The 19784-nt window shown below is 34.8% G+C and overlaps 2 protein-coding genes and 1 non-coding gene across 3 annotated transcripts; 1 reads left to right on the top strand and 2 right to left on the bottom strand.

Annotated features, from left to right (window-relative positions):
• Positions 1-4017: 4017 nt before the first annotated feature.
• LOC126728620 (WEB family protein At4g27595, chloroplastic) lies at positions 4018-12342 on the bottom strand. Its single transcript, XM_050434417.1, has 15 exons — positions 12177-12342; positions 12013-12100; positions 11880-11926; positions 11658-11747; positions 11455-11508; positions 10693-10770; positions 10527-10595; positions 10295-10447; positions 10085-10211; positions 9305-9345; positions 8112-8201; positions 7924-8028; positions 4899-5048; positions 4519-4628; positions 4018-4423 (listed from the first exon to the last, which is right to left on the bottom strand). The coding sequence occupies exons 1-15, from the start codon at positions 12210-12212 to the stop codon at positions 4348-4350; spliced, it is 1314 nt and encodes a 437-aa protein (XP_050290374.1). The 5' UTR covers positions 12213-12342; the 3' UTR covers positions 4018-4347.
• Positions 12343-14625: 2283 nt separating this feature from the next.
• Positions 14626-14699, top strand: TRNAV-CAC (transfer RNA valine (anticodon CAC)). The gene has a single exon. It is a non-coding gene; the product is annotated as a tRNA-Val (tRNA).
• A 609-nt stretch (positions 14700-15308) lies between these two features.
• Positions 15309-17643, bottom strand: LOC126728615 (pentatricopeptide repeat-containing protein At3g46790, chloroplastic). The gene has a single exon (XM_050434414.1). It carries the CDS (start codon positions 17429-17431, stop codon positions 15464-15466), a length of 1968 nt encoding a protein of 655 aa, XP_050290371.1. The 5' UTR covers positions 17432-17643; the 3' UTR covers positions 15309-15463.
• Positions 17644-19784: the final 2141 nt, after the last annotated feature.

Raw genomic sequence — 19784 nt, 5'->3', positions numbered from 1 at the left:
GTAACCATGCATATATGCACAGTTACTATAACTCTTGCATTTAATATTTTATTATTTTTTCCTCTCTCCACCTCACTCTCTCTTTTTCTCTTTGGTCTGACTCTCACCTCACGCTCTCTTCCTCCACTGATCTCCGCTACTCTCGCCATTGCAGATTGCCGATGGTTTTGATTATTTGATCAGTGCTTTCGCTGTTGCCGATCGCTGATGATTTTGATTAGTGGTTTTGATGATTTTGATTAGTGGTTTTGGGATTTTGATGGGTGGGTTGATGATGGAGGCTGGCTTGATGATGGTCGTTGTGTGGGTTGATGATGGAGTTTGGGTATTGATCGTTAATGGTGGTTGGGTATTGATCAGGTTGATGGTTGTTGGGTTTTGATGATTTTGATTAGTGGTTTGGGATTTTGATGGGTGGGTTGATGATGGAGGTTTGCCTGATGATGGTGGTTGTGTGGGTTGATGATGGAGGCTGGGTATTGATCGTTGATGGTGGCTGGGTATTAAGTCAAGAATGAATATTTTATTGAATAAATGTGTAGAATAGACAAACTAATGTAAGTGTTTTGTAAAAGTGGGTGTGTAAAATAGAAAAAAAAAAACAAGTTTTTTCTTGCAAAATGGACAAAAATTATGCATCAACTTATGCGGATGCTCTAATTAGTCGAAACTGACATCTAAAAGGTCATTAAACCTTTAAGTGGGAATAACTTTCAAAACTTGTAACAAATTGTCTGATAAGCTGAAGGAAAGCCCATAAACATCCTCCTACCCATTTTTCTAGAAGAAGATCCTTCACTTTAAGACTCTTTTAAAAAAGGAGTAGAACCAATTAATAAACTTCTCAACGAATCCTTACCAATTCAAATTCATGCCTAACTCTAGTGCTATCTCCATTCCTGATAGAGCAACACTGGCCTTTAAGAAAAATAGAATAACACTTTTTAAAACCAATGAAGGCTCTAACCTTGGAACCCCTTCTCCTATTAAGCCAATTCAAGTACTGATTTTAATCAAATCAACCCAAGGTTCAACATTCCTATGATGAGCTCTACAAACTAATTTCGCTGGAGGCTATAAGTTCCTGTTCCTTGCCTCAGTAGAATATAAGCCCCTAGGCGTTCAGGTTGGTAAGTTTGTGTCAACCTAACCTACAAGATGTATCTTTCACAACGTGAGCTATCAATTAGAGAGCCCCACGTAAGGAAAAGCTTGCTCTACGTAAATCGTTCACCCACCCAATTAAAGAGCCCTAAAGGTTGAACTATGAACAGTTAAATTAAAGAAGGGGCTGTATATATATAAAAAATGAAGGCCCTCGATTAACAATTTAACACCGAACAAACTTGACATATAACAATTGCTTTAGGAAAAAAAAAATCCACACTCATACATTGCAATTAGATAGGATTTGACTGGTTTAGACTCTAGAGTCTAGAGTTGGTCAAGTTAGTTTGATCTTCATGCTCCCATCATATATACTACTTCCTGAACTTTCCTTTTTTCAAGATTTAGATATTATAGCAATTTCATGTTTCTATCTTTTTTACAAGAAATGGGGAATTCGAATCCAAATTAATCTTCACGAAGAATTGGATAATATCACTAAATCACAAATTTTTTAGTTCTTTTTTATGTTAAAATGATAGATGGATCAAAATGAAAAGAAAGGTACTCTAGTAAATTAATTTAAATCTAAGGGAGGAAATGTTGAAATTTATTTTGATATATTACTGAAGATTTTTTTTTTTTTTTGAGAAGAACAGAAGATATCATTTGAATCAATGTCTTCTATCCGTTGAAGCAAAATATTTCAAACATGAAAGTTAACTTATTGTATTGACATTATTATGTTTTCAATTTCCTCTATCCTTTGAAGCAAATTATTTCAAACATGATGTCTCAGATTTAAAAGGTATTAACAATTTCCCATTTTCTTCTCGGATCATGCTTGTTCATCCAATTTCATCACCCAACACATCTTCTGCATGGACTGAGGAATGACGAAAGATTGTTTCACATGTAAGTACTCATTACCATGAAGCCGAATCCATAAATCAAGTTTTTGGAAAGAAGAGACTTCAAGATTATCTTTTCTGGTGAATGAATTATGAGATTGCCTTTATTTATTTAGTTATAATTATGAAATGGCATAAATCCATAATGCTTGAACCATCAGCCTATGACAGCTGAACTGCCAAGCCAATGCCAAATATTTCATTAATGTGGCCTCTGAATATATAGTTCCAAAATAAAAACCATAGATAGGAAAAGGTGAGCCATAAATTCATAGGAAAGAAAAGCATAGACTTTAGAGAAAGAATTCATTTCACAAACTCAAAAAACGTACATGTTCCAACTGTAGGAAATATTGAGATTTCAGGCACATCCTTCCTTATTATACAATCTGCCACACATAAAACATCATCAAGGTTCCTCATGTATTCTCACCAGCTTACAGAATCCACCACATTCACATTGTCCACACACACACTCTTTCGAATCAAAAGTACAAAAAATCCAAAAGCATAAGGGGAAAAAATTTGAAAAGAGAAGGAGAGGAAAAACAAAACCAACATGTCATCACCTCCTCTAAAAAATAACAACAAATATAATTTGACAATAACATTGAAGCAAAAAGGGAAATGCTATACCAACTCTCAATAGCATATCAAACACAACCGTCACCGCCGCCGCCATGACCACTGCCATCACCACAACCATCGGTGCTGGCGACCGTGGACACATGGGATGCACCCATCATAGCAACAGCCATGCCAGCATCAGAGTTAGCATTGGCAGCATCAGAATGGTTGGCTCCAACATGATCAGCAGGAGCCGTGGAAGCATGGCCTCTGCTTTTGCCACCTTTTTTAGATTTGTGATGGGAGTGTTTTTTCTGGGGAGAACTATCTGAGTCTCCATTGTTGCTTTCTTTGTGCTTGCGGCTTGGGATGCAGAAACATATGGTTTTTTTCTTCATGACTTGAAATGTGTCAGCAAAAACTCAATTCTCATTAGTTTGTTTCTATCATAAGACTGTAAGACACTTTAAAAAGGTTCCAAAATACTTTAATTATGGGCATGATTACTTGCTTAATAAGTATTGTTGGCATAAACCAAGGAATTTCGTTCAAAAAGAATTGTTTAAGAGCTTTTTCTTTTTATGTTCCCCCCTTTAGTTTATTAATATAGTAAGCTTTTTCACCAACTGGTTTCCATCAAGATGTGAGAGCCATAGCTTTCTTTTTCTTTTTTCTTGAAAACTAGTAATTTAACCAAGGTTAAGTGAAAACTCTATGACATAAAGCTTCATTAATAATACTAATAAAGCTAGAGATTCCTTAAAGTAGAAAACCATGGAGGATTATGGGTTTAATCTTACTAAAGCGATATCATATTTAACTATGTCTATGACATGTACTTTTGGAAGAAATGGATGCCACCTCACCTATTGATAAATGACAGGTGATACCAATTAGACAGGTGCACATGTTTTCACCACTAATAGACAGGCTGTTGTCAAATTATAACACATCAATGTCTAACATAAAATGATTTTCTAATTTTCTTTTTCTTTAATGTGGACGTTTATGAGATAAGGTCACATCTAACTTGTGCAATTAATTTTTATTTCATTATTAACACATTGCAATCCTTTTTTCTTGTGATGATTGATATGTTTTACACCTTAGACCTATACCCCTACCTACACCACTACCCAACCCCACCCTAATAGCACCAGAGACAGGTTTGGGACAAATTATTTTGGCTCTTTTTATTTTTTATTTTTAAATCCCCTTTCTTTTAAATCAATTTTGTTTCTTTCATCATAGATTAACCATGTAGGAACTTGATTTCCCTGTAAAAAGTCTCAATACGATAACTGTTCCATTATTTGAATTAGTTTCTTGATAACCATAATAAACCTATAATTCTATTTAAATTGTCCAATAAATCAAACCCAAGCCAAGCCAACAATCGGGTTTGAGTTCTTGATATAAGAAAGTAAAAAAATTAACTAAAAAATTTACGACCCTAATCTTGACTTTCTTTTCAAATTACACAAACTCAACTCAGCCTAATCCAACGAAAGTTGAATTCAGTGCACAAGTTCTACTACTAATTGAGGTTTCTGTTATTTTCTTTCTTTTTTGTTTTACTAGGATATTGCATTACAAAATTGTCTCATCAGTGTCACTCTGAAAAGCCATGTCTATCATCATCACAAAACTCATTTGTTAAAACTTAAAAAGTAAAAAATGCCAACACAAATTTGAAACTCTTCACACATGAATGATCTGCTTTAACGACCTCATACAAAATATCACAACATTGCTCCTGCATTCACCGCACAGTCACAGACCCATCTTGCTTCAGTTTGATGAGACTGCTTTCAATGTTCCGCAACACAGGCTTATAGCTGCATTTAGAAAAAAAATCAACAAAAGATTTATCTTTCATAACTCAATACCAAAACGAATTTGATAACAGAGAGAGAGAGAGAGAGAGTCTTACACGCGTGCAAGACCGTTATATGCTTGTGTGATTTGTTGAAGTCGTGCTGAGAGCTGCATGACCTCTGCTGACAGTGCCTCTGCTCTGCTCTGTTCTTTTCCTAGTTGGCCCTATAAACAAAAACAAATAGACCAGCAAAAATATCACACAGCAAGTATAACCAAATAAGAATTTAGGATGAGACCGCACAGTGAAGCATAGAAGGGCCCAAGGACAGAAAAAAACCCTTCAAAAAGTTTAATTGATGAGGTCTTCTGGCAAACCCACTTACTCGGTTTTTACAATTTGCTGTGAAGTTCTAATGTTGGACTTGTTCTTACTTAACTGATGTCCACGTAAAACAAAGGAATAAAACCTCCAACCATTAAATCACCACTCACCTGGAGAGAGAGAATTTCAGTTGTAGATGCTGATGAACCAGTCTCATTCACCCCATCTCTATAAGATTCAGGAATGCCCCTGGCCCGCTCTGTTCTCAACTTATCTACGGTTCCACGAAGCTCCTCATTCTGCTTAAGACAGTCTTTCACCTACAAAGTCATATGTCAGGCAGGGTTTAATGTTAAAACAGAAAGTGCGACTTCAAGAATCAAAATATTGATTTCTGCAGATAATTTCTCGTGGAAAATAAATAGGTTAGACAGTCCCCCAAAGCCTTCAAAGTTGAGAGTTCTTTAATGCATCCATGATCTAAAATTTAACTATTTGCCAGACATAACACACAGTTCAAAATCTAATCAAGTTACAGTCACAATTTTTGTTTTCTCCACCTCTGCAATTGTTATTATTACTCTATATCTCCAGAAAAAAACTCAAGTATACCACCAAAATTCACAGACGTATTGAGACATATGCGATAGTCCTGCAACTTCTACTTGGGCTAAGAAAAAGCTTATTAAAAATGAAAAACCTAAGTTTAATTGATGCTCCTTAATCAACATAAAATGTTCATTCAATTCGATAATGGTCATAATCCCTACAAACCTATAATTTAGAAAACATAGTTAAAGGCAAACTCAATTTCATAGTTTGTGTTCAACAGACCAGGTTAGCATTCTTATGAAATGATCCCAAGAAAAGAAATTAATACTCTAATCTGCATTTTTATATCTATTGTTAGAAGATATAATCCAAAGCATGAATACTTTGACAAAAATCATAATAGAAGAACTTTTTTCCTAGGATGATTCCCATATGCCTTTACACACATAGCAGAAAAGAAGAAATTAAAATTATGTAAAGAATACCAAGAAAAGAATTTTATACTCTACACTGAGATATCAGACCTTCGTACACTTATGCAATTACCTTATCCACTCAGTCCCTCCCCTCTCCTCCCTTTCCAAGTCTTTCAAAAAAGATTAAAAAAACACACATAATAACACATTATCCCTGTTATAATGAGGATTTTCTGATGCAGCCATGGAAAATTAATTTGTTACTACTTTGCAAATTCGTCTATTCAAGATTTATTTTATAAGGCCAATGTGTGAACTCCAATTTCAGTAAAAGCAATGAGGTTTTAAAGGCTAGATATACGTCTCCAAGGGTTAAAAAAGTTTTTTATTTGGTTTTTATAATAAAAAAATGGTCAATTTAAATTTAGGGGAAAACTATAATTTCTGCAATCTCTATGAAATAAGGGTATTTTGGTGATTTCGTTGAGCCTAGAATTTTCTAAAGATCTTTAGTATCTTAATTTCATTTTCTTTGAGTCCAAGTTAGTATTTTATTAGTTAGGGTAAATTCCACTAATTACCTCTGAGATTTGGGTTATTACCAACTAGGTCCAAAACATTTTAAAATTGACCATTTCAGTCCTTAAAATTAAACGGCTTGTAATGCCGTTATTTATTTTTATTCTCTCTCTCTCTCTCTCTGATATTTCTACTCTCTTGTCTCTCTGTCTTCTCTCTCTGATCCTCTAATCTCTCTCACTCTCAAACCTCTCTCTTCTTCTCTCTTACTCACTCACCCTCTCTTCTCTCTCACGTGGTCTTTGCAGCGGCACCATGGTCCGGGTAATTCATGGGTTTTGGAATGGATCGGCGTTCGAGTCCTTACCTTCTCTCACTCGTGGTCTTGCGGTGGTGCCATGGTGTGGGTTAGTGGTAGTTCGTGGTGTAGATCGGCGTTGGAGGGTTTGGGTTTTCTCTCTCGTGGTGTTTATGGCAGTGCCGTGGTGTGGGTTACGAGTGGTTAGGTTTCAATCAGCGATGATGAGTTGCTGTGGGTTGGTTGGTAGTGGATGGTCACAGAGCTACATAGATCAAAGCAATTTTTTTTTCCTTGCTGAGATCTGTGAATTTGGGGTTAGTGGATGTTTTGATTGACTGGGTTTGTTTTGGATTAGAATTTTGAGTTGAGAGGCTGATTTTTTGTCATAGTTCTTGATTGCAAGTTGTGATTTGGGTTTAAATCTTCAAATGAACTTGATTTGTTGTGTTTTCCTCTTCATTGAGTTTTGCTTGTTGGTTCCATTCAATCATTTTTTTCCCTGTTTGTTTACTGAGAAAGTTCTTTGGGTTTTGTTGCTATGGGTTTTATTATGGGTTTTCGGTAGTGGTGGATTTCCTGCAGGGTGGTTGTGGGTTCCATTGTGGTGGTCGGTTTGCTGTAATATTTTTTGGCGGGTTTTTTGAGAATAAGAACCGTGTACCATCAAAACAAGGGAAAACCAGACCTATTCTGCAGAAAAACATCACTGCTAAAAAAAAACACTGCAGAAAACATCACTGCGCAGAAAAACACCATTGTGCAGAAAAAAACAACACTGTTGGGTTTTTTCAATTTGGATTTTGTTGGAGGATTTTGGTTTTATTACTATGAGTTTGGTTGAGTTTTGGTATTGGTTTCTATTGGGTTGTTAGTTGGTTGTGGTGGATTTGAGGTTAGAAAGAGGGAGAGAGGGAGTCACAGAGCGGAGCCTATGAAGAGACAGGTTTGAGATGACAAAAATTGACTAACGGAGTTAACAGTGAGTAGAGACTCAGTTGGGTTTAGGGAACAATTTAGACAATTTTGAATTGTCTTGGACTTGGTTGGTATTAGCTCAAATCTCAGGGGTATTTAGTGGAATTTACCCTATTAGTTATTATTACCTTACTAGGTTTTTAGTTTACTAGTCAAAATAGGACTACTCCCAAGTTAGTATTTTATTAGTTATTATTACCTTATTACGTATTTTATTAGTTTACTTGTCATTTTCTGTCATAACCTGGTACCACCAATGTGTCACATATGCACTGATTATTAACAGTTTAGTCTATCTATAAGAAACCAGATTTACTGCATTGTAGATAAAACAACAAAATTACCATGCTCTTTGGATAAAATATGAGAATACAGGAATTAGACAGTTCCCAATTCACAAACAAAATTCTGTAGAACCTTCATGGTCAATACCTGATTCTCCCAGTGCACTGCTACACCCATTGCCTCTTGATAAGAACTTGAGAGATTAGAATTTTCCTCAAAAAGCTGCTCTATCTCCGAAGATTGGGAATCAATCTGCCAAAAACATAATCAAGCATCTTTTCCATCAAATGGAGAGCACATTTTACTGAAGAATAATAGAGTAAGCTAAGACCAACCTCCATCAGAAGTTTCTGTCTACTACTTTCCAATCTCTCAACCACTACTGCCATATCATGCAACTGCTTCTCAAGTTTCTCCTTGTCTTCCTGCAATTTAGAAAATAAAAACACAGAATAAAGATCAAAACAGCATAACATAAGCCTCCAAAATATGTGCCCACTTTAGGTGCATCAAACAATGAGATACCATGGGCCCACGGTTATGGAAAAAACTAAGGTATTGGGATAATTCATATGAACTTTCCAAAAGACTGGGGTTATAAATGAACCCAGCCAGCTCAGACTATGTTTCTTTATTTAGCAAATGAGCCAAGCTCAAGCCTAAGTACTTAAGCTTGACTATTAAACTAGCCAAGCTCAAACATAATAATGTATTTGTGAATAAACTCATGAGTATGATGCTTGATTTAAGTATATATAATATTATACATTTATATGAATACATGTAAAATATATATATATATATATATATACTTATATAGATTTGAGAATGGATTATGTAAGTTTGTAAATAAGTTCATAAGATCTAAAGTTATTATTTATTATGTATTGATAATAAAATAGTCCATTTTGTAGTAAAAATTATACATATTTTTAACAATAAAATTTTTTTGATCTTAGTGTTTACTATATAGGGAAAAATAATAAGTTAATCAAGTATATAATAAACAAGTTTGAGCTTGTTCAACAAGAAAATGAACCAAGCTTGAACATGTAATTTAGTTTATGATGAGCTCAAGCTGGGCTTATGTTCGAAATAAGCTTAAATGAATAATCTTGAACTCTTAATACTCAGCTCATTTACAATCCTACCAAAGACCAGTAGTGGACATAATGATTAACAAACACAATTTCTTTGCAAATAACTAATTAACAAATTCACCCAATTATGACTAAACTAGGTATGTTGATAGATCAAAACTACAGAAATAGCTACTCTGCAATTTCAAAACAAGATCATCAAGCAAGGAAATTCTCTTTTTTTTTTTTTTTGATAAGTAATTAATGTAATTTTATTAATGATCAAATATACTTCATGTTCACAATGATGAACACAATGAAAAAAGTACAAAAGTCTCGAAGGGAAAATCTAAGAGAAACTTGAAACTCTAAAATAGAAGAACAATGTGTGAAACCCCAAATCCAGGACCAATCAAAAATAGTACACGCAAGCAAAGAAATTCTCTTACCAATGATAATTCCTTCTGTGCCACTTTTTCTGAAACTTCTTCTGCATTGCACAAACAAGGGTACACAATGGTTGAACAACATGCTAGTAGAAAAGATCTTCTAAACATTTCTTATACGCCAGAAGGCAATGACCACTGCAGATAAGATATCTTCAAAGAATCTAGCTATATAACCATATTGGAAGGCCTGATGCCATGTGATTAAAAGAAGATATGGCTCTACAAATTACCCAAAATTAAAAGGCAAAAAAGGATTCCAACAGCTAACTCCCAAGTAATTATGTACATACTACATAGGCCTTATTTAGTTGAATAGGGTTCTTGTGATTGACAATAAAAATGAAAATGTTAAAGGCTTGCAGGATATAGGACAGTTACATATATGTATATATAGATCCATATATATATATAAATAAGTGTATTTGTGTTTGTGTGGAGAGAGAGGGAGGGAGGGAGAGATAAATTCAAACATTAAGTCAAATATGCAAACAAAATCTGACAAACAAAACAAGACAAATAATGAACAGGTATTCTAAAGGTCCATACTTCCTTGAAGGGTAAAATTCATGACAGCAATAGTCAATATCTCAAGGTCATTGGCATCTCTCAATAGATATTTTCAGCAATTTGTTTACATGGAAAGAAGCTTTGTTATGAAACGACTCCTAGTTCATTGCCCTTATTATGTACATCTTGGAATTACAATAGCAAATATCATCAAATCTCAAGAGTCATTGCATATACAACACAAACTACAAAAAAAAAATTCATGGATAATACCTGAAGCCCTTCTAGATATAGCTGTCAGTTTCTCTTCCAACTCCTGCTTTTCAGAAACGAGAGCTGAAATCCGGGCCTGCTCCTCCACTAATCGTTGTTGCTCTTGCTGCCTCAATACTAACACTTGCTAAAAAATGTAAGCCACCATGAGACACTCATAAACAAACACTTCAAATGAAAGATAAAAAAATTAAAACAAACAGTTCTAACCTGTAACCCAGATTTTAAACTAGCTAGTTCCTTTTCTAAGATTTGTACATGATCTGGTGGATTTCCAATTGAGTTGATTCCACCAAGTGGATTCATCGCTTGTCTCTGCATTGAATTCAGCTCTGCTCTCAAGGCTGCAGCATCTTCCTCAGCCTAATGCAAGAGATCTAGTAAGAACCAAAAAAAAAAAAAAATTCCTATGCCTTCATATATATAGAAACTGATTGCATACTCGATACTGTTCTTCCTCTGCTTCCTTTAGGCGTTTCTTGAGTGTACGAAGCTGAGCAGAAAGATCCTCCTACACTAATATACGAGACTTTGTGGGTAAAGAACAGAAGAAAACAAAATGAATTAGTAAACATGTAAGGAAAACATATAGCATGCACAGTCTGTACCCGTGCAACAACTGCTGCATCTTTCTCCATCGCAACATCCTTTAGAGCTTTTCTCAGAGATGGTACAGTGTTTTGTTCCTGAAATTGATGGCAAAAACAACATATGCTAATACAGGGAGGAAAAAAAAATTTGAACTGAAACATCAAGAAGAGTTTTGCCTGACAAAAAGTCTTAGGCAGGACAAACAAAGAATGAGCAAAACAAGCAAAAATCTCAACCTCAAAGAAAATCTAAAATTAAAAAATAAAGAAAAAGACAAGGTTTTCACTATATGAATATCTAGCTGGGTGGTGTGTCATTTTTGAGTTTCTAATTAGATTTCTCATTTAGAAATTACTATCATGGAACGCTCCCACGACTTAACCAACCAAAAATATATAAGTGAGAACATGCACGCAGTTTAATTATAACAGCTACAGAAGGATTTACAAGGATCATGAGCATATCTATACAGCCCTATTACTTGAGCTAAAAAGCTTGTGTGAAATTGCAATAATGAGCCTAGGGCAGCTAGTGAATTCTCAATTACCAAAAATATCCCAGTAATTGTAAGATCACCAAAATTTCCCCTGAACCCAAGCATGGCCAACACAATAGATCAGGCTCACACACACCTCCCACCATTTTAATCTTGTGCCAACAATGTGCAATGTGCTTGTACAGATATAACAAATAAACTGACAAATGCAGAAAGGAATGATAACCAACACAGCCTATATTTGCAAAACATAGTGAAGAACAATGAATGGATTTTCAATTACCAGATTAGTCAAACGCTTTTGTTGCACGTCATTCTCAGCTTCCCTAGTTTGAAGCTGAAACAGAAAAAATATCTAACTAATCAGTAATTGATCATATAATTCATTACTCAAAAAAAAAAAGAAAAAAGAAAGCTTCCCTAGCTGTACATTATAAACAAAACAATAACACACACAGAGAGAGAGAGAATTTAATGAAGTGTTACCTTTGAAGTCAATTTATTGTTCTCTTCCTCCAAATCTGCATTCTTCCTTTGTAGGTCTTGTAGCTGAGATACCAAACCACTAACATCGGCCTGGAACACCAATTAACAAAAAAAGACTAAAACATAACAGCAAACCAGCAACCAATCAAAAACTAAGGCTTGAAAATTAAAATTTGTGGAAATTTCTCCAAATTGAAATTATTTACAAATTATTTTACCTACCTCTGTGAGTCGATTTCCGCTCTCTGATTTTTTCATTCCAACAAAATCTGTACACAGAAAAAATATATATATATTTAATTTTTTTAAAAAAATTAATTTGATTATGAGAGAGAGAGAGAGAGATGGTGCGAACCATTGTGAAAGGAAGGTTGGGTGAGATCTGGTCCAGAAGAAGTTTTGATCAATCTCTCAGCTGCTCTCTTTTGACGAATCTCTTCCAACTGAGATTTGAAGGAATAATGAAACAGAAGAAAAGGGGATATTGAAATTCAGAAAGCGATGGGATGAGAAGTGTACCGTTCGACGACCAAGGGAGGCGTGGTGCGCATCCATGGTATTGGGTAGAGAGAGATGATTTGAACAAACTCTGGCTGGCCTCAGGCTGCCCCCCTTTCCCTGCGATTCTTCTCTTCCCCAACCCAAATTATATTTTAAATAATTTAGCAAAAAAATCGTCCCTCCTTATTTTTTAACGGTTTAAAAAAAAAAAAAAAAATCTTTTGTTGGAATTTTTAATTTTTAATTTATAAAATAATTCAATAATTACAATATAGCAAATGAACAATAATCATGTTGATCTATCAAAAAAAAAAAAACAATAATCATGTTGAAACAATATTATCAATTTCATGAGAAAATTTCGTACTAGTTAATGAAATATAATAAATCACTCATTTATTTCACTTTAGACTTTGATCCATTTTGATAAATTTTGACTTTTAGGTTAATAAAACAATTTTTTTTTTTTACCAATTTGGCTAAACTCTTTTTTTTTTTTTTGTTATTATTTATTCACATATAACATTTTCTTTTTATTACTTAAAAAAAAAAAAAAAAAAAAAAAACTTTTCTCACTTGTACCATGTTTGTTAATGTAATGATGATATTAAAAATGTGAATTATTTAATTTTGAATTAATAACTTGATATGATATAAAATCATGAGGTATATTTATTTGATATTGTATATATAATTAATTGTAACTCATGAAATGATACATCAAAATAAATCAATACTTGAAAGTATTTTGTTCAAATGGACAAATCATAACAACCATCTAAACATAATTGACAACTTAGGATTAAACGAAAATGTGACTTATAAGATAATTTTAGGCTTTGAAAAGAGTTATGGATTAATAGCATTATTTTTATTGATAATTCGTTTGTGTAAATAGGGATTTAGTAATTTTTTAAAAACCTTCTATATTATAAAAAGAAATTATTTCAATAAAAATGTGAATAAGGAAGGACTTATCACCAAATCCAACTACTAAATCTTGATCTATTTTATTACATTAAATTTTTTGTCACTGTTTAATGCTAGTATTTTAATTTTAATATGGTTGGATTGATTATAGATGGCTCACTGTCTTATTTTAATATTCGAAATAATTGATTATAGAGTTAAGTGGATTATTTGACTTCGTAGTTAAGAGAGTGGGGTTCGATATTGCTTTAATTAAGAGGATTTATTGCTCGATGAAGGAATGAAAATAATAATAAAATACGGAATGCATGTAAACTAAATTCTAGGTTATCAAGTGCCAAAACCAATCTCTAAGTAAAATCTAATGGTAATGATTCTAAGTTATCCATGATTATACTTAAATTGATTGCTAGCTAAATAAGTCATTACCTAATTCAGCTAATCGATTAACCTTCTCCTCTCTCCCCGTGTATATGTTAAAACTATTTAGTATTCTCAAAAAAAATAAAAAATAAAAATAAAAATCGATTAACATATAAAGGTGCATAGTAAAAAGCTTGAAGCCTAAGTAATCAGGTTATATACATCAAAATGAATCAAAGATAGTACATTATGGATCAATTAGGACTAACAGCTAAGAAGTTGAATTAAGCTTCAATAAAACAAGGTAAACAAGATTGAACTCAGTTATAAGGTCACGAGGAAGCACTTACAAGCATGAAAACCTTACAAACTCCTTTGAATGATGAAAAAATCTCATAAGAAACCAATATTACAATGATTGTTATATAAAAAATATGTTTGTCGGTAGAGCATAATGTCCATTTCTTGAGAATGAGTCTTCTATTTATACTTGAGACTTTGACGATAGAAAATTGTTCTTTCTAGGTGTCCATTTCTTGTTGGGCTTGCATGACACTTGTCATGAATGCTACTTGTAAACAGAATCAATACCACATTGTCTTCACTTCATGCACTAGTAACTATTATGGGAATGAGAGGTGTTACGTTCATAACATTTTTACAACATTTTCACAACAAATCATAGGTGATTAGTTGTTATTGATTCAAATTTGAACCTAACACTAAAATTACTTTTTTGCCCCAACAATAATAACTATTAACAACCTGCCACTTATGATTTGTTGTAAAAATATTGTAAACATATCATTTCTTTTATGGAAATTGCCATATTTGCCTTCTTTTTGTTCTAATACTTGTACAAATGTAATCTCATTATTGTGCCACTTGTCATGCCTATAACAATTCAAGAAATTTTAAATTAATAACAACAAATATTGTGAGATATGTTGGTAAATGCAGATTATTTAATTGGAATGAAATTTGGATGAATTATATGAAAAATGAAGGTATTCAAATCTCTTATAGGTGAGTTCGGATTGGTTGGAGAAGTCTGAAATCTGAATTCACTCACTCACTCGAATTGAGGGCGGTGGGGGAATCACGCCCAAAGCAAGATCCATAAATATTATATAAGTAAATTTTAATTGGTCAGTTGCCACAATAGCAAAAAGCTGTCTGGGTGGTGTAGTCGGTTATCACGCTAGTCTCACACACTAGAGGTCCCCGGTTCGAACCCGGGCTCAGACATAATATTACTTTCTTTTTGCAAATTTTACTTAAAAGTTAAAACTGCTCTCTCATAAAGCAATGCAATTTCTACCTTCTTCAGTAAAAAAAAAAAAGCAATGCAATTTGAAGATCCACAGTTGCCGCTTGCATATTGGACCGTCCCTTTGGTTTATTTTCTACAAGAGAGTTATGCATTTTTAGATTGCGAATTCCGGCTCAAGAAGAGAGCTAAATGATCAAATTAATCTTCTTCTTTTTTTTCTTTTTTTTTTCTGCAAGATGAATGGTAGTGGAGGAAACTTGTTTGGTTCTCAAATAAAAAGAACGGAAAGAATAACAATTTAGGTGAATTGACTTTTATATCCTCGCCAAATAATCATGTGAGGCGCTATCAGTAAAACAAAAAAGCAAAAACAAAAGGCAGTAAAAGTACTGAAACAAAAATTCATGTCCCTGCTTTCAATAGAAATAAGATTTTCCTCCATTGGTCAATGGGCATTAACATTAATTTTGTTAAGTCATCATGATGTAGCAAGTTAATTTTTGCCTTGACACATATCCAAGTTTCTATAAACTAGTTAATCAAACAAAGGCATTGACTGTTGAGAACAGAAGATGATAGGACCATTTATGAAAGAGGCTTGTAAAAGAACTGTATAAAAACGTCAAACAAATTTGGTATTGTAAGTATACATCTGAGGACTCTCTCAATCTCTGATGACAATTCTCACCTCCGATTATTGGGAAAAATAAAATAAACTAAAACAACATTTTGCATACAACTACCAATAATCCCCACATGAACAAATCCCATCTTTGAAGTGGTGGAAACGATTCACATCTCGAACCAGAATCTCTCTATCCGTGAACTTAGAAATGAACTTGGTGACAGAATGACAATCTTCACATAACCTTAAGTTTTTGGAAATCCGAATGGTTTCCCCTTTACTTGTATTGATGAGTCCAAATGCAACAGCTAGCTTTTCACTATGGCCTAATACAATTCGTTCCTTCTCTTCTACATCAAGATCATAGAGAACAGCTTTAGTTTGTGGCACATAGCCCTGCTCCTTCATCTCTGTTGACAATTTAACCAACAAAGCATGGAGTTGTTCAATTTGTGGGTTAAATTCATCAACAGATGCAAACGTGTAGACATGCCTTTTAACTTCTATCCAACTTCGACCTGGGATCTTTTGAAGTCCACGGGCTTCTAAAAGCTTCTTCACTCTTTTCACCTCATCCCACATACTAGCTTCAGCATAAATATCAGCTAAGAGTACATAATTCCCAGCATTCATAGGCTCAAGCTCAAATAGCCTTCTACTTGCTCTTTCTGCAAGCTCCACATTGCAGTGAATTCTACATGAGCCTAGAAGAGAGCCCCACACCTCAGGTCCTGGTTCAATCCGCATCTCTTCAATAATTTTGGCTGCTGCATCTAATTGATTGGCACGACCAAGAATGTCGACCATGCAAGCATAATGCTCCACACTAGGATATATCCTATGTTGTTTAGCCATAGATTCAAACAACATCTTCCCCTCCTCAACAAGCCCGGCATGACTGCATGCTCCCAAAACACTAACAAATGATACGTGACTCGGTGAGACTCCATGGTAGATCATTTCTTCAAAAATCTTAATTGCTCTCCTTCCACATCCATGAATCCCATAACTTGAAATCAAGGAATTCCACGAAACAACATCCCTCTTTTCCATCTGATCAAAAACCCGTTGCCCCAATTCAAGCTTACCACACCTTGCATACATTGTCAAAAGGGCACTAATCACTGGCAGGATCGAGTCAAGGCCCCTTCTAAGAATATAACCATGAATAAGCTTCCCTTGCTCTAAAGCAGCAAGAGCTGCACAAGCTTGAAGCACACTAACCATTGTCACTGAATTTGGAATTGAATCCTGGGTCTCAAGAATCATTTCACGGAATAGTTCCAAAGCTTCAAAGGCCCTCCCATTCTTCACATAACATGCAATCATAGCACTCCATGAAACCACATTTCTCACCGGCATTTCATCAAACACATAACTAGCATATGAAACACTCCCAAACCTTGCATACATATCCACCAAAGTAGTCGTAATATGAACAAGCGATTCATACCCATGTCGCAAAATATGGGCATGAACCTCCTTCCCCGTATGGAGTAGCGAAATCAAACTCTCTGAAGCAACACAAGCCTTGAGCACATACGTATACGTGAACCTATCAGACGGAATTCCAATCTGATTCATCCGGCGATACAAATCTAAAACCTCCTGGCCATGACCCGCCAACGTAAGCGCTCTAAACAGCGCATTCCAAACATATATCGTTCTCTTACGAGTTTCATCAAACACCTTCCGCGCATTATCAATGGCGTCCAATTCTGAGTACATATTAATCAGTTTAGTAGCCAAGAAAGGGTCCTGATCAAACCCAGCATCGACAAGGTGGCGATGGACATCAAGGCCATCGGAGAGTGAGCTTTGGCGGGAACAAGAGAGGATTAAAACCTCGTAGGTGTGTTGGGTTGGGTTAGGCTCGTGGGAGAGAACCTCAAGAGCTTGCTTGAGACTGCCTTGTTTACATAAAGACTGTATCAAGTGGTTGCAGTTTGTTTCAGGTTTTGTGGGGTTTGAAGGGTTTAAGGTGAGAGAGCAGATGGGTGGCTTTGAAGAAGTGCGAGCTGTGCAGACTGAATATGATGATGATCGGAGAGTGTGGGGAGTGTGAAACTGAAGCGCCCACATCACATGAGAATTAACGATTATGGTGGGGAGTCCACTTCTGAGGCAGGCTTTCTAATCTATAATGGCCTTACCACTAAAAGGTAGACTCTCAGATGGTTTCTGTTTAAGCTTAAGGATATGGTGGTGTCCACTATTGTTTACCATGCTTTAGGTTTTAGTCTACGGTTTTGGGATAATTCATATATGAGATGACTGTGTGAAAGCAATTGCTGGTAAATCACTGATATTCACTGAACATGACTGTGAAATTACCTATTGATAAGGAGTAATTAGATCATCAAAAGAAATGAATCGTTGCTGTTACATTAATTGGGTTTTTTTTTTTAAATAATAAAATAACAAAGATAATGGATAGAACATAAAATAATAGAACAGAGTAGGAAGAAAAAATGGAACATGTTGGTTCAATAAATTTTGAATCCCAAGCCAATAAATTTTAGTAGATTTTTTTAATATTTACATATTAATTATTTAACTGCTTGTATTTTTTTTTTTTTTTGGTTTAAGATATACTTTTTTAGAAACTTTTTTGGTTTAAGATACACTATTGCTAATTAAGTTATTTTATTTAGGTTTTATTACGTCTCATTTATGAGTTGTTAAAACTTAGAACAATTAATTGTCAATAATTATTTGACACACTCATAACAAACTTTTTATTTTGTTTAAAATAGTTTAATGTTTCAATTTATTTAGATTTTTATTTGCTCAGTATTGTGGGGCCTTATTGGAGGTGGGGGAGAAGATGCAAAACTAACCATTATAAATCAATTCTCATTTTACAATCTATTATTTATGTAATTGGGGGCCTTGACACACTTTATAAATTGTTGGGAGAGGTAAGGCCTTCAACCTAGGTCTAGAGCTGACCCTAAAATAGTATATTTCCTCCGGTTAGGGTTAGGGATGGCAAAAATGCTTGTCTTACTCAACCCATCATGCCTCACTTTGACTTGTGCAAATTTTCCTTAATAAAAAAAGGGATGGGAGCAAGTTTTGTTCACTCCAACCATTCCCAATCAGCCCCCTCGGTTTGGATCCCAATGGCATCCCCCAGATGCCGGCTGGTATAAAGTAAATGTTGATGCAGCAGTTTTTAAAGAGGCAGGCAGCTGTGGCGTGGGGGTAGTAGTCAGAAATGAAGAAGGATGCTTGATGGAGGCAATGAGCAAAAAGCTCCGTTTTCCTTTGGGGCCTTTAGAAGCCGAGGCGAGGGCAGTGGAGGAGGGAATTGCTCTTACTAGGGACCTAGGACTTAATGAGGTTATCATTGAAGGAGATGCGAAGACCGTAATGAGTGCCCTCGCGAACTCTGACCCCCAACTTACCCCATCCTCTATTCAGAAAGTAATAGAAGGGGCGAAATTTAGGCAGCAAGCCTTCAAATCTTGGCAGATCAGACATGTTCATAGGAGCTGTAATATGGCAGCTCATATGCTTGCACGACATGCGTGTAATGTTCCTGATAGTTTAGTTTGGGTGGAGGATACTCCCCCAATGATTTCAAATTCGATCTGTATGGATGTATCAAATTTGGGTTTATCCCTCATTTAATGAAAGTTCACTAAAAAAAAAAAAAAAAAAAAACTTGCCTCAATGTGTGTGTATCTCTTAATTTATGCTATTTTGATACATATTCTTTTACAATTCCTAAAGTATTTTTCTGTTCTCTCTCAACAGTCTCTCTATCGTCTCTCCCTTTTTTTTGTCTCATCTTTATTTCATCAGTAAAAAGGCCACCTTATTCAATGCGGCTAAATACTTCTAATTTGTCTTGCCTTGCTCCAACCCTACCTCTAAATGGGGACGAGATAGGACCAAGACACCTAGTGAGTGTTTGGTTTTAGCTGAAACCAACGTTCACGTTTTCATTTTCGCGTTTCTGTCCTTTTTTTTTTTTTTTTTTCAACGCATGAACAGTAAATTTACTGTGCAGAGACAAAAATTACTGTTTATATACTGTAGCAGTACTGTTCACGTACTGTAGCAGCACTGTTCACGCATTAAAAATATTAAAAATGGGTCCCACGGTACTTTTCACACATTTAAAAATTATTTTGCTACAGTGTTTTCAGTTTTCAGTTTCAGCAACAATAAGCTCAATCCAAACGGACCCCTATGATCCAACCATACCCCTCCTAACTCTATTGCCAACCATACTTTTTAGTGATGACAAAATATTTCCAACCACCTCACATGAGTTTTCCCCATCTTGAAGAGGGAGCAAGGACAGAACTGAACACCCATAATCCAACCCTATCCTGCATGTTGTCACCCCTTCCTCTAATATGTTTACGAGGTTATATAAGAGGAAATATAAAGAAAATAATAATTTAAAAATAACTTTATAGTT

The sequence above is a fragment of the Quercus robur genome, chromosome 1 (assembly GCF_932294415.1).
Source record: "Quercus robur chromosome 1, dhQueRobu3.1, whole genome shotgun sequence".
NCBI classification, from domain to species: Eukaryota; Viridiplantae; Streptophyta; class Magnoliopsida; order Fagales; family Fagaceae; genus Quercus; species Quercus robur.
Note: the sequence above shows the minus strand (reverse complement) of the source record. Positions and strands in the feature narration are given on the sequence as shown.